The sequence below is a fragment of the Dermacentor albipictus genome, chromosome 2 (genome assembly GCF_038994185.2).
Source record: "Dermacentor albipictus isolate Rhodes 1998 colony chromosome 2, USDA_Dalb.pri_finalv2, whole genome shotgun sequence".
Taxonomy (NCBI): domain Eukaryota; kingdom Metazoa; phylum Arthropoda; class Arachnida; order Ixodida; family Ixodidae; genus Dermacentor; species Dermacentor albipictus.
Genome location: NC_091822.1, coordinates 150,334,133 through 150,349,003, shown reverse-complemented (window position 1 = coordinate 150,349,003; position 14,871 = coordinate 150,334,133). Strand labels below are relative to the sequence as shown.

Here is a 14,871-nt window from a genome sequence, read left to right as displayed (position 1 = left end):
TCAGTAATACTATAACATAGTGAAGTGCTGATTTTGCCGACTTCATTATATTAAGATTTATGTGTATTAGATGGGAGCAGACATGATGTTTTGTGTTTGCTTCTAATTGGCCAGCAATAAAGTCTATTTGTTTAATATGTTTGAAAAGTTTCAAATACATATTTTTAATATCAAATATGAATATTAAGAATGTGGTTTTTAATGGTGTTTAAAATTTTAATATTTCCACACTCCTAACAAAATAAAAAGCTGCATGTAAGACGGTTGGTCACTGCAGTAATATTGCTGTGTCCACTCTGTGCCGCAAAGTGGCACCACCAGCCAAGCAGCTTGTCTGTCTTTAGTAACTTGGCACTCCGTGATGGGTACACAGCCAGGCTAAAGCTGTCTGTCGTAGTGTAGAATGCCATCAAAACTTGCAGTCACTTGCTTTTGCACAAGAGTGTGTGGCTCTACAGTGGACCGTCTTAAAACGGAACCTCAAGGGACGAGAGAAGTTGGCTCAGTTTATCAGGAGTTCCATTTACTGAGAGACAAAGCTGAATACAGTTGCATGAACACAAAACCAGCCAACCAAGAGGATGATGTTCCGTTTAAGCAAGTTCCCTTTATAGAGATTCCGCTGTATTTGCAAGATTGTGCAGCATTTTTTTTTTTTTTTTGTTATCGTCGTTCAAATCATCACATTGCCCTATCAAGCCTAATGCACACCCGAGTTTCATGTTTGGAGAAACATTCTGACGTGTTGCTATTTTTCTCACAGTGAACAGGTTGAAGCAGGAGCTTGGTGTGACGGTGCACGTGCCAGCAGACGAGGAGAGGTCACCGGTGGTGAGGTTGGAGGGCCCACCCGAGGGGGTGGCCCAGGCAAAGGCGGAGCTGCTCGAGATGGCCCACAAACTTCAGAACGAGGTGACCCGCGAGCTGTGCGTGGAGCAGCGCTTCCACCGGACACTCATTGGAGCCAAGGGAGAGGCAATCCAGGATGTCCGCAGGCGCTTCAACCAGGTGGGCGTTGTTTGTGCTCGGAATTCAATGTTATGGGCAGTGCGAAATTTACAGACATGAGGAACAAACTGCACTAGTGCTTGTGTTGCTTGTTTCATGGAATTTCATAAGCAATGTGCGCCACTTGTATGGGTGCTTCAGGTAGCATGGTAATGATTTAGTATGTAACCGTGGATTTGTGCTAACTGTTTAACTAGCCCTATTGCCAGGTTTTGTACACAGAAGCACATCATAGTAGCTCTGAATATGTTGTAACATTGTGTTATAACTATTGAGTTGAATGATGTTTGTGCGAAAATGCCACTGGCAAAATGTGTGCTATGAAAAGTGATATGTGGCCGCATTTCCTTGCGGCTTGTCAGCTCGGTTCTTGATTTATTTTTCACTGCTTGCTGCGTTGCACCAACACAGGAGATCAACGAAAAGTGACCCTTCCAGTCTACATTAGGTGTAGCTTAGGCGTTGTGTATAATTATTGCCCTCTCGCAACCTTGCCAGGAATACTTGCAGAGAATAGCAAAGCAAGTTGCTCAAGTATCTTTGAAGATATTGCATGATTGGCACAGCAGGAGAAACAGACTAGTGCGGCCATGCTGGCACCGGTGCGTCCTGATACAAGGTGTTTCTTTCATGTTTTTTTTGTTTGTGTGTCTGTACCATTGTGCTTCCTGTGGTGCGAAATTGCAGCTTAGTGAACTGCAAAGAAAACTTGCTTGCCAAAACTTGCCAAAAATCCACATCCCCTCTTACGTTAAGATTTAAGTACCCCCTTTGCCGACGTGCCAAATGTTTCTGTGGCCACTTCTGTAATAAATGTTTTTGTTTATTAGCTAGCTGCAGCCTGTATTGAATATGTCTGTTTACACATCTTTTGTTTTATGAATCTGTGCCTGCAGGTGAATGTCACATTTCCGGAGCCTGGATCACGCAATGACAAGGTCCTGATCCGGGGTCCGAAGGAGGATGTGGAGGCATGCTACCGGCATTTGAGCCAGATATGCCAGGAGCTGCAGGCCTCAAGCCATCGTGTGGACCTTGTGCTCTTCAAGCAGTTCCTCAAGCATCTTCAGGTATGCCAGGACGGGACTGCTGTATTTACTTGCATAATGATCACACTTGCGTAATGATCGCACCCCTGAATTTTGTCGTCAAAATTCCTTTCTTTTATTTCTTTCCCACATAATGATCGCACCCCAAACATGCAGCAGCGATATGTCGTGTGCCAAGTCTAGCTAATGATAATCGCGCTTACCATCTGTAGAATGCTGTCAAATGCTACGTGAATGACTTTTCAAGACATGCTAAGAGGCCTACACGCACCAAACATTCTTAAGCAGTACTACCGTTTAGTCCATACTTTTTCCAAGCTCCAGCCAGCTACGGTTTAACGAAGTTTTACTGTACCATTCAGTATGTACTCTTTCCGAGCTCCCGCCAACTACGGTTTAATGAGGTTTTGAGGTTTCACTGTATTTCAGACATCTTGCGGTGCACTGCTCGATATTAGGGCTCCACCTGCACTACTTTGTGCCAGTGTCGCCACGGAAATGAGAAAAGTTTGCCTTGTTTTCGTTTTTAATAAGTCGTTGGCCATGCTGCTGGGTCCTCCTAGCAAAACTAGCGAAGCCTAGTTGATCCAGTAGTCACCAAATGTCCCCAAACTTCAGGACAAGCCAAGCGGAGCTGCCAAGTATTGAAAGGCTCCATTTGTTGTTTGTCGATTGAGTATGGTGTGTCCAGCGTTTTTCATTTTCATGTTAAATGATGACACGATCCCGGCGACTTGTTCAAGCAGTTTCAAGTGGCGCCAACTCCATGCTTGATGTCGGCACCAATTAGGGCGGCGATTATGTAAGGGAGGTGCAGGACCATGACTGTTGCAAGAAACCTGTGATCACTCGGCTATCGCAACTCTGTCAACTTCAGTTAGGTTGCCATGGGATGAAGATTCTGTGACTGTACTTTCGTCTGTCTATAACGACAGCATGACAGTTGTCAAAATACACAGTGACCACATCACAGGCAAGCGTATGTGTGTGCAGCAATGCGTTGAAATTTGCTCGCCATATTCTTGAATGGGCACTTGTAAAGGTATTAGTATAAGTTTTCTTCAGAATGGGTGCAAGAATGCATCTCTGCACGCCACTTGCAGATTCCATGTTATTTTGTCCCTGCCTGTACATTCCACACTTGGGCATATTGATCCAGAAGCTAAGTGTTCTGACATTTTTTTCTGCATCCATTGCCTTTGCAGGGCAAGGGCCGGCCGCTGGTGCGGCGAATCCAGCAGGAGACGGAGGCACGGATCGACCTGCCCCTCGAGTCAAGCAACTCGGACGTGGTCATGATCACGGGCAAGAAGGAGAGCGTTGCCGCCGCCAAGGATAAGCTGCTGGAGGCCCAGCGGGAGCAGGCCGATGTCATAGAGGTGCACCTGATGATCCCCTGCAACCTGCACAATGCCATCATCGGGGCCAAGGGCCGCCTCATCCACTCCATCATGGAGGACTGCGGCCGCGTCCAGATCACGTTTCCCCAGCAGGACTCTAAGAGCGACCGTGTCACCCTCAGTGGACCCAAGGATGACGTTGACAAGGCCAAGAAGCAGCTGCTCAACCTGTCCAACGAAAAGGTGTGTGTCTGTTCCCTCAACTCATTATGTGCAAGTTATCATTGCTGTCTACTGGGCTGGTAATAGTATTGAAGGAACAGAATTGTTACAAAATACAGCCCCGGTGTTTGTGTTGCAGCTAAACCTAATCAAGTAAATCTAAATAGTTCTGCGGCAACATCATGGTTGATATTCCGCGTCAGTATTGCGCCAGTTGAGGCAGGTTGGTGTAGGTCGCTCTGGCAACATAAATGTGATCGATGCAAAAGTAGCTTGAGACTTTTGGGACGACAACAAGAATTTGATGATAAATCACCAAAAGGGCCATTGCTAAACAGGTTATCGAACAATCTCTGAAAAAGTCATGTACACATGCCATGCAGGCCAGCTTCGACATGCAAATGTCTAGGCTGAAGGAGTCTGGCTTCCCTGATGTGGTTGTGCTGGCAGTTGTTGAAACACTCGAAAAGAGGCTCTTTAAAAGCGCCTCAAAAAGTAAACACTGATGTTGCCAGCAAAGCTTCCAAGTCAGTCGTAATGTGTTCACAGAACTGCACACAATCTGAAGAAGATAGCAACCAAGCACTGTTTCCCACTCGTTTTCTCAGCTCCCTGCAAGCTGAGTCACCTTTGCGCCCGCCTTGGGAGACTTTGCGCCAGAAAGAAGCAAGGTGGCTGTGGCGTGAAACAAGAAACCCCATGTAGATTGCCAAGTTGGCGTTATTTATCAGATTCCCCTGACGTGGCAAAACCTACATAGGCCAGACGGGCCGTTGTTTGAATGTGCGAATCCAAGAACATGAAAGTTCAATTAAAAACCGGGAGCAACGTCATTTACCCATGCATTGCCTAGATCATAAATGCAGGCCTCTGCTCAACCAGGTTAAGATCCTGTGCAAGTGCAGTAACGAAAAAGCACGGGAACTTCTAGAGGCATATTATATAAAAAAGAAGGGACAAGCATGTATCGGTGACACTTCGATCATACTTTACAATGGGGAGGCGCATTTCCTAGAAAATATTAGCTGAGCCACGCCATTGGGTTTTTTCTGATATTGTGTTGTTGTTTTTTCTCCTCTTATCTGCTGCTAATACCCTGATGTGCCTGCGCTGGCATGAACTGATATTTACATGTTTCCTTCGAATGAACCTCAGTTGTTAGTTTGCGCCTGTCCCGTCTTCCTTGTGATCGTCTACAAAGCGCATCCAATCTTTCCAAATGACCGCGGACACTCGCTGTCAGAATGCTACCGTGATGAAGAGCAGCAGCAATTGCTAGAGAATTCCCCATCATCCCACCTCTCGCTTCAACGTGAACTAGGCGCAGGAGAACGCAGTGCACACAACGCCATCGGCTATATCGGGGCGCCTCGTCTTTGAACCCGCCGCAGATTGCCTCCAAGATGGGACGCATGTGCCCGCGGCATGGGTGCCCAGCCGCGGGCACATGCACATTGGCCTGCTTCCCCTTTGCATGCGTGAGAAGACACTGCTGCACCAAGCCACCATCCTTCTCGGTTCACCCTCGCATGCTTTCCCTCGCATCTGCAGCATAGGGTGCGGCCGCAATATTATCGCACTTGAAAGTTAAACAGAACCTCATGGTGACGCGGCAGTGGAAATTCACCTGGAGTGTCCATATAATTGCTACTACAATGAAATAAAAAAAAAAACTAGTGTCATGGTTCATTTCTTTAGGTACGCGGGCACAGGAAGCACTCCTCTCCTATTGGCCGATGCAGATTTAAACTGCCCCTGCGTGTTTTGCGCTCATTTTGACAGTGTTGAGCTGGGCAGCTCTTTGTCCTGGCAAAGTTTGTCAATTGCAGCAGGGCGCTTTGCTGGCTCACGTCAGTTTTGAATATGTCCAAAAAGCAAAATTGGCAAAATTACAATTCAGAATCGTGGAATCTCGTATCAGGAAGAGAGAGAGAGAGAGGCTTAATTGTATCTGTAACACACAGCTCTTCCTCGATAGCAGGATGTCTACCCTTCAAATATTTCTAGGGAGAACCCTTTGTCCAGGCATTCTAGCACACCTAATAATCTGGTCTAGCTTTCTATGCTTTCCTAGTCATCATTATCTAAGGTTTAAGCCATATCTAGCGGACATGTAAAGATGGAGGAAGCACAAACATTTTTTTTCTTTCATTTCAGCAATTGTCCAGCTACACAGAGGAAGTTCGGGCGCAACCAAAACACCACCGTTTCTTGATTGGCAAAAATGGTTCCAACATTCGCAAGGTAGGTCCTCCTGAGCTGACCTTCATGTGCTCTTCTTTCGGTGTACTAATTAAAAGACAAAAAAAAAAGCATGTTTGTGCAACATTTTTTCTACTTGGTTTTGTGTGCAGAGCATCTATCCTGATCTGTTTACATAGTTACGTGCCCAATTGTAAAACTGTCTGAATACGTGCAGGTGAGGGAGAAGACGGGTGCAAGGATCATCTTCCCATTAGAACGTGACGAGAACCAGGACACAATCGTCATCATTGGCAAGAAGGAGGCTGTGCTGGACGCAAAGAAGCAGCTTGAAGAAATGATTGAAAGCCTGGTCAGTGGCTTTTCTTGAGCACGTGTCTATTTTCGTTCGCTGTGCGTGTGCTTGAAAACCTGAAAGCCACATTCTGGCTTGAGGGCTTTTTGGATAACAATTTCACTATTGCGTGGCATAGCAATTAGTGCGCTGCCAGTTTTGTAGTGAAGTGCGTCTCGAGAACATGCTTGTGAACTGTGCCGCATTAAATTGGTTCTGATGTGAGGTACAGCATCCTTTACGTCGCACCCGCTTTTGCTGGGTAACGGAGTTTATGCATGCTGTGAAAGTGATGGACCCATAACGCGGCCCCTTATACGCAATGGCCCAAAGCGTGAGCGTGGAACAGGGGCTGTATTCTGAAACGCTCGCCTTCCGCAATAGTTTTGCCGCCGCAGTAGCCATGTTCAATAAATCAAGCGTCTGCTTACCTGTGACGTCAGCGTGCACTACCAAATGTGCTCTCGAACGCTTCGCATCGCATGAGAGACCGCGCTGCGCGAGTGCAGAACGGCTCAGGTGTGTTGTTTTCAAGTGTAGTGGCCGCAGTACGGGTTCTGCGCACTGACCACACGGTTGGCTACGGCCGCTTTAGGTAAAATGAGTTGAATAAAGAAGTGTAAAATGTTTTATTTTACATGAATCGACAAATGTCGCTGCGAAACAACGCATGTAAAACGCCACCAAAGAGACTACTACAGTGAAAGCTCGTTAATTCGAACTTCAATAATTCGAATTTATGGATAATTCGAACTGTACGATTTGGTCCGGCCAAGCTCCACAGAAGTGTATGTATAAAAAAGTCCGTTAATTCGAATGCGAGAAGGTTCCCTCACGGATAATTTGAACTACGCTCGCCTGGCACATGGCCAGAGAAACGTGCCTACTGCCCACACACAAGGCTGTATTGCCTCCGAAACGGAAAGAACGGCGAGAGAAGGCAAAATCGGAAAAAAATCTAACCGACGCGGGGTCAGCCAGAAGGCAGCGGCAGCTGCCGCCTCTCCGTTCTACGTTACCTCCAAGACTTCATGCCCGTTGCGAATCTCGGAGGCTTTGCAAATCTTGCACAGCTGCTAATGTCGTGCGGAGATGGCACGGCAAGCGCCATCGTAACACAGCGAATCAAGTACGTCGCAGCTGCGCTTGCAATCAAGAACCAGCGAATCAGGGCCTTCGCCACCTTCACATGTTCAGCGTCTTTGTCTCGGCGGTCTTCATCGGTTGTGCACGTCTGTTTTCAGCTTAAGAGGTATCGGCCATCGCGATTCATTGTGATGGTGTTAAGCCTCGGCTAACGTTCGTTTTGGTGGACATCGGTAGTGTGGCACAGTCGGACCCAGAGCTTCGACTTTAAAATGGCGTGTGCCCGCGGCACATGCCATCTTTTTCTGACACGCGAAATTTCTGACATGCCCTACTGCTTCCAAATCGCAGTGTACTGTTGCTCTCCTTCACTTTCGTTAGTTCGAACTTTCGTTAATTCGAACTGAAGCGGCTTCCCCTTGCGTTTCGAATTAACGAGCTTTTACTGTATAAATTACCACCCACCTACCACCTCTCACATCTACTACACTGCACCACCAACCAAATGCCGAAGATGTGTTCGTCTATTCAATACGTGTCGAGAGCACCCATCCACACCTTGGCGGTAAAATGACGTTGGCCGGAACTACTAGATGGCGCTGTTTATTTTCTGGTTTTGCTAAAATGGCCACTCTGCGCGTGCCGTTGGCGGAAGCGTGGCCAAAGCGAACGTTTCAGAATACAGACTCAGGTCACTGACTTACGGCAAATTGGTGTATATTAACCTTTGTCCTGGTCAGTAGTATGCTTGAAAGTAAGTTCCACATCTGGCTACCATGGTCATGAGTGGAACTGATTAGAACTCTTAGGACTAAGTTTAGTACGCATACACAAAATACCCAAGAATGTTTTTTCGAGAGACAGCTACCATTGGCAGAGCATTGCACGCATCACACAGAGGTTGTGGGTTTGGCTCCCAATGGCAGCAAGCTGTCTTCCCATCCCCTTTCATTTCCATTTTCTGCTGATTAGGAATATTAACTTTATTAAATATGTAGTGCCCTTTCATAATTCAAATAAAATGTAATTTAAGGAAAGCAAAGTTTCTTCCTATGCTGGCCTTAGTTTCATTTTCTGTTGACTTCCAGCCAGTCTTGGAAGTTATGAATTTAGGCCAAGCAGACCCACCATTCCCCCCTCTCTCTTTCTCTGCCTCTTCCTCAAAACAGGAGAAAGTTGTGGAGGAGGAGATGCACATTGACCCCAAGTACCACCGCCACTTCGTGGCGCGGCGTGGCGAGGAGCTGCAGCACATCGCCAACGAGTTTGGCGGTGTGCAAGTGAGCTTCCCGCGCAGCGGCGACCACAGTGACGTCGTCACCCTCAAGGGGGCCAAGGAATGCGTCGAGGGTGCTCGCAAGCGCATTCTTGAGATTGTCCAGGATCTTGAGGCCCGGGTCACCATCGAGTGCGTCATCCCGCAGCAGCATCACCGTACCATCATGGGCGCCAAAGGCCACAAGGTCAGTGCCGGCTTAATCTGATGCTGTCTAACTGTAGCTTCATGAGTGCTTTGCCCTTCCACATCTCCTTGAATTATCTGAGTTTCGTGTGGGCCGATATTCACTTTGTTTCTTATACTACGTTGTGCAGGGAATAAATATTGTTGGCTTCTTCATAGTTCTTGCAGATGTAATAAGCAAAGTGTGGGTTTGTGCTAGCTGGTAACTTATGGCATTAGGTTAACAGTGAGTGCGACGGATTCATCTGTGCCATGTTACTGTGGCTCTTGTCTCATGCAAGAGGGATTTGCGGATGAACTGATTTCAATTGAAGAAAGTGGATGATGGCTCGTGGAGCTTTTGAAGCACAATATAAACAGGACAGTACTCATCCTTCATATTTCACTCGTGCTGTTAATCTTTCACCATGTAATAAGCAGCGATGGAACTGATAAAAGTGGAGTGCAGTGATGTGTAGCGAATCATTGCATGGGGAGGGAAGCCTCAATGCCTTTCTGTCGAGAACAGGAATGTCCTTTCTGTACCTTGTTGCAGCGGATGGATTTCAAATGGGGCGAAATGAAAGTCACCCTCAACGCTGGGCTTTCAGTTTGTTTTGAGAGAGATGCTAGAAGATTAAAAGTGACGTGAAAGTATAGGGATTCACAGGAATCGTAGGGTGCAGTACTAATTTGTGCAAAGGTGTACTTCTGGGTCTTAACGCTTGCCACATCTCATTTGCTTATTATCCTAGGTTCAACGCATCAACCAGGAGTTCAACGTGCACATCAAGTTCCCCGAGCGCGACTTCCGTGATCGGGAGACGCTGGAGAATGGAGACGTGGCGGTGAACGGTGATGCGACCACTGAGGAAGAGCCAAGCAAGCCGCGCAAAGAAGACCTGATTCTCATCACGGGCAAGCAAGAGGACTGCGATAAGGCACGCGAAGCCCTGCTGGCTCTGGTGCCCGTCACCGAAGAGGTGTGTGCTCTCTGTGCTCTTGATGCTGAATGTAGTAGGATTTACAAAAGCACAGCTCCTATGCAGTGTTCTGAGTTTTTCACCGCTGTGCTGGAACACCCTCCCTAGTTCCCTGATTTATCCTCTTGCGTTTTTTTTTTTTTTCACCAAATGCAAAAAATGCAAACTAGCGTTCCAGGCGCAGCATTTCAGGAATGTTACAACAATTGAAAAGATAAACGAAGCCGTTGTCACTCAACAGAAAAGTACTTCTAAGGGTGCTTCAAACAATGCAAGGGGTGGCACCAGTGTATTGCGACTAATGGGGGGAGGATTTGGAGGTAACCGTGTTGATGTCTTTTAGAGAAGACCTGACATTGCTCAATTTTTCTCGCCTCTTTGCTGGTTTGTAACTTCTTCATGCACCGTGCCACGTTGAGGACAGCACTGCACTTCATTCCTTAATAGGGCAAAGCAAAGCTGGGTGGAATGAAAACAGCTATTGTCAAAGAAAGAGAATGCATGGCAACAAGCTTGAGTCTGATGGTGCAGTCATGTATCTGGATCTGATGTTGACTCACTCACACACACACATGGTCTACACTCTTGGAAGTGCCTGACAAGTGCCTGAAAGTTCATACGAAACAGTTCTGGGCCATCATGTTGCACATTGACCTTAGCGTCACAGACCACAAGCAGACCAAAGCTCAGGCCTGTGACAAATGGGAGAGCGTGATCCAGACGAGCCGACCTCATGGTCAAACGGGACTAGGGCTGAGGAAGAAAGAGTTGGTTCTTCAGTGGTTTTAGCTATTGCTTTCATGCACTGCTTCAAACTTTGGGAAAGACTTACCACAATTCAATTTTTTTGTCTGGTCCACTGTGTAGTTGTTTCTCTTGAGCTGACCCTCTGGTCGCATTTTGTGCAGGTGGAGGTTCCGTTCAAGCTGCACCGCTTCATCATTGGTCAGAAGGGGGCTGGGGTGCGACGGCTCATGGAGGACCACGACGTGAACATCACGGTGCCCCCACAGGCCGACGAGAGTGACACCCTGGTGATCTCTGGCCTGGCTGACAATGTGGCCTCTGCCAAGGAAGCCCTGCTTGAGCGTGTCAACCAGATCCTCGAGGAGGAAGAGGACAGGGTGAGCAATGGCTGCTTGTGTTTGCCTTGTGTTTCTTTAAACCATCCTTGCCAAGTTAAACTGCGCAGTCTTGTTCAGTTTCTGTGCCAATTATTTTTATAATTGCCTAATTAGTTCCAATGTTCATAAAAGATAGATTACCATATATTACCATTGCTTCCAGAAACAATAGAACAATAAAACTCCCCAAAATATTCGTTTAGGTACATAGCTAGATACACTAGAATCTTGATGATACTAAGCTCTCAGGACTATGCGAAAATGTGTATCACCCAAGAACATAAGAAAATATGGAAATTAAGGGGGGATGCAGCAATGAAACACAGTAAAAGCTCGGTAATTCGAATTCCGCGGGGATGCTATGAAAATTGGAATAATACAAAATTCTAACGAATGAAAGTCGGAGAAAAAAATCGCGTATATAGTCCGACGTGGTGTGAGCATTTGCGCGCCCACACTACGTCACGTTCGCATGAACATCTATACTTCGACGCACTGGCGCAGCCAACATAACCAAATGCGGCCAACGCTGTCTGATGTGCTTGACGTTGAGATGGCTCTTGCTCTATCCTCGCGTTCGTCGCGTTGACTGGCGCGGATAAAAAAACAATGTCGCAGTTTCGCCCGAAAAGCAAAGCATCGATTGCAATGGCAATTAAGTTAGTAGATAGCTATACAAAGTAAGGATAGTAGCTTTATCGGCCATATAAACTTGCAAACATTCGTTTACTAACTAAATTAACGAGCACGTTGTCACATGCGCACAGGTAAGCATGAAACATCTCGCTCGATGTCCGCGAACTCACTGAAAAACGCTGGAGTAAGGAAACGCGGCCGTAGCAGCGAGTGAATTGACCTTCGTACAGCTCTCACTTCAACGCGAACGAAACGTAGAAAGCACATCACTTGCAAAGCTACCGGCACTGCGCGCACTCTGCAAACATCGCTTTGACGATGAGGCCCACGTGTGCGCCCACTTTGGCCCCAACGCAGATGGCTTTCAAGATATGGCGTCCACATGGACGCGCCATAAGCAGCAGCCGCTGGAGGAGAACGTCTCCTACTTGCTCCCTCCCTCATCAACACCATACCTCGCATGCGACAGGAGAGGGCGCACTTCGCCCTACCTTCCTCGCTTGCGCACGCGAGATTGAGCTACGTTTGCCAGCTAACCCTCGCACACTTTCGCTCAAACACAAAGAACACTGCATGCGGCGATGGTGTCATTGTCCTTGTCGCTGATGGAAAAAGCAAAGCTGCGCGACGACGCCAGCATTGCCACCGTGCTCCCGTGCACTAGCTCGGGGTTCAAATTATCGGTGGCGGTGCGGATTTCAGTATGAATTAGCGGGATGTGTTACATGTTGCTTTCAATACATCGTTGGTCACACTGCAGCGGCTACTACAAATTATCCAAAATTTCGAATGAACAAGCTTTTACTGTAGTTGACGCTCGTTACAATGGACCCACATGCAACACTTTTGGATGTAACGGACCATATTTCTGCCTCAGTTTTTTCTACCTATTTTATTAATGCAACGAAGTTCACTTTTAACTAATCGTGCTGCAACGGACTATCGGCTGCAGCGGACGAAATTAGCAGTAATTTTTGTCAAAATCGGGCGTATAAAACACTTTTGCCGCCATGTTGACACGGGCTGGCAACTGACTTGTGAGGATCAGCCGACAATTGCGGCTCAATATTTAGCTCGCAAGGGAGGGAGGAAAGCAGGGTGGAAGCACGCCGTCTTTTGCGAGGGAGGCAGGGGGGGGGGGAGGTGAGGGAAAGAAGAGGGGGTTCTACTCTGGTAGCTGCTGTTAAAGGGACACTAAACGCGAATACTAATACCCCTGTCAAGCGGGCAAGTTGAGTGCACTGACGGGGAGTGCACTTCGGGACCTTAAGTGACACTGAAGGTTACGCTGTGCTAAATGGGGAAACGGAGCGCATTCACACTAAAAAAAGAAAAAGAAAAAAAAAAGAAAAAATTGTGACAGACCAAAATGCGTTTTTGAAGCTGTAGATTAAAATAAAGAAACCTTCTAACAAGTGATTGCTTTGGTTTTGTTGTAAATAAAGAACAATCTTATTCTGTGTTTACTCAAAAGAAAATATTTTTATTATAAGAGTGTTGCAAGTCAATGCCGGCCAAGGCAAATGCCTAGCCAATCCAGAAGATGGTGGTGTGCACCGAGGTGGTTTTGATCCTGCTAGAACAGAATATCAGCGAATTCTGTTATTATTTTGTTAAAAGCTGTTCAATAGCTAAATGAGCTTTCGTGTCCTTTTTCTCTGCATTACATTTTGTATTGAAACCGCTGGCGGCAAGGCTGTGCACTTGGCCAGCAAAGTGCGTTCCGGGAACGCACTCTGACCAGAGTGCACTCTGCTTGCAATGTTTAGATTTGGGAAAGTGCACTTAAATGTTCCCTCACCAGGCCCCATAGCAAATTTTGGTTATACGCTGAAAGTTTTTACATGTCGTCTAGGGAGCGTTCTGCCACAAAAAATTTTTCAAATCTGCTCATCAATTGCTGAGATAGAAACATTTCAGTGCCGCGAACCCCTGATTTCTGAAGGCGAGCTCCACTGCAAAGCGACACTCTCTCCACTTGCCCCGTCTAGCCTCTTCAATCGAAATTCCTTCCCTGTGTTCTTTCATGCCAGATCTCGAGGATTGTGTGACGCATACTTCACAGGCCCCGCCTTCACTTTCTTTTCCTCTTTTTTTTAACGGCGCCGGGAAAAAAAAGCGCGATTTTGAATGCATGCGCTATTTTTCGCGCTGTGCACAAGGACACATGACTACCGGTATAATTCAGTGTTACATGAATACTGAGGCAGTGACAAGCAGATTGCCGAGCATGATCAAGTGCTGGAACATGGTAGGAAATGGTACTTTTGGTACCTGCACACGTGACTGCACGACCGTGGGAACAAGCAGATGAAGCGGAAGTACATCTCTGTTGCTTTGGTGCGCAGACATTCCATTTGTGTGTTATATTTATTCTCCAAACTTCAATTTGTCAATTGCAAGCAACAGATCGCACAAATAACAGATGCTGCCTGGAACAGTTCTCGAAGTCATATGTGTCGATGACTGACATCACACTGTGGGCACGAGTACATAGGTACAGGGACACGAGCACGTCACTGTTTAGCTTGGAGCACGATCACCGTGAGGGAAAGCGAAAACAGCGTTCAGATTGAAATTTCAGACCTTTGTGTGGCATGTAGCGATGTCATACTTTGCAAACACTATCGTTAGCGCGCATTGTATGCTTTGCGCTTGTCAGCTCAAAATGGCCAGACCTGGTGAGGGCCCCTTAAAACAGTGGCACTCTCCGTAAGTGCACTTACTGTATTTACTCGATTCTAACGCACCCTTGATTGTAATGCGCACCTGTTTTCCGCAATTAAATGAAAGGAAAAAGAAAGCCGCCCTCGATTTTAACGCGCGCCTAATTCTTTCATACAGAAAAAAAGCTGAAATGCAATGCCGAAATTCTTTCATACAGGAATGCAACTTTCTCTCATTTGGAAAAACAGATTTACTTGCAATACAATAAAGTTGCCATAAAAATAGTTGCAGTTTTGCCTGAAAGGTGGAGCATCGATTACGGTAGTAAATTAGTAGACAGCTATACGAAAAGAAAGGACAGCAGGTCAATAGCGTGGCAATTGGGGCGAGATGGTATGTCATGACTTTTTTAGGCTTGTAGCGCAGCTCGAAAAGAGAAAAGAAGGTGGAAGGGGTAATGAAAAGGAATGGAGAACAGACTGAGCGCTCACTGTGTTCGCTATTCCTTTTCATTACCCCTTCCACCTTCTTTTTTGCTCTTTCCGAGCTGCACTACAAGCTTAAAAAAGGATAGCAGTTTTATCGACTGTATAATGTTTTAAACATTCGCTTACTAAATTAACAAGCATTGCGTCACGCGTGCACAAGCAAGCGTGAACACGTCTCACGCAATGACCGCGGAAACTCGTTATCAAAACGCTCGACTGGGGAAGTGCGGTAGCCGGAGCGAGCGAATTGACCTTTGTGCGGACTCTCGCTTCAGTGCACACCAAGCGACG

General features: G+C 46.7%; 2 protein-coding genes across 2 annotated transcripts in view; both read left to right on the top strand.

Annotated features, from left to right (window-relative positions):
• The window catches only part of LOC135899830 (SUZ RNA-binding domain-containing-like), a 58,159-nt gene that overhangs the window by 19,284 nt on the left and 24,004 nt on the right, over positions 1-14,871 (top strand). The window lies entirely within an intron of this gene.
• The window catches only part of LOC135899828 (vigilin-like), a 38,191-nt gene that overhangs the window by 14,791 nt on the left and 8,529 nt on the right, over positions 1-14,871 (top strand). The window contains exons 7-14 of the mRNA XM_065429188.1: positions 764-1,008; positions 1,905-2,078; positions 3,263-3,640; positions 5,777-5,863; positions 6,039-6,173; positions 8,411-8,704; positions 9,438-9,665; positions 10,574-10,789. Of these exons, the coding sequence (XP_065285260.1) occupies positions 764-1,008; positions 1,905-2,078; positions 3,263-3,640; positions 5,777-5,863; positions 6,039-6,173; positions 8,411-8,704; positions 9,438-9,665; positions 10,574-10,789 (1,757 nt within the window). The remainder of the gene's footprint in view (positions 1-763; positions 1,009-1,904; positions 2,079-3,262; positions 3,641-5,776; positions 5,864-6,038; positions 6,174-8,410; positions 8,705-9,437; positions 9,666-10,573; positions 10,790-14,871) is intronic.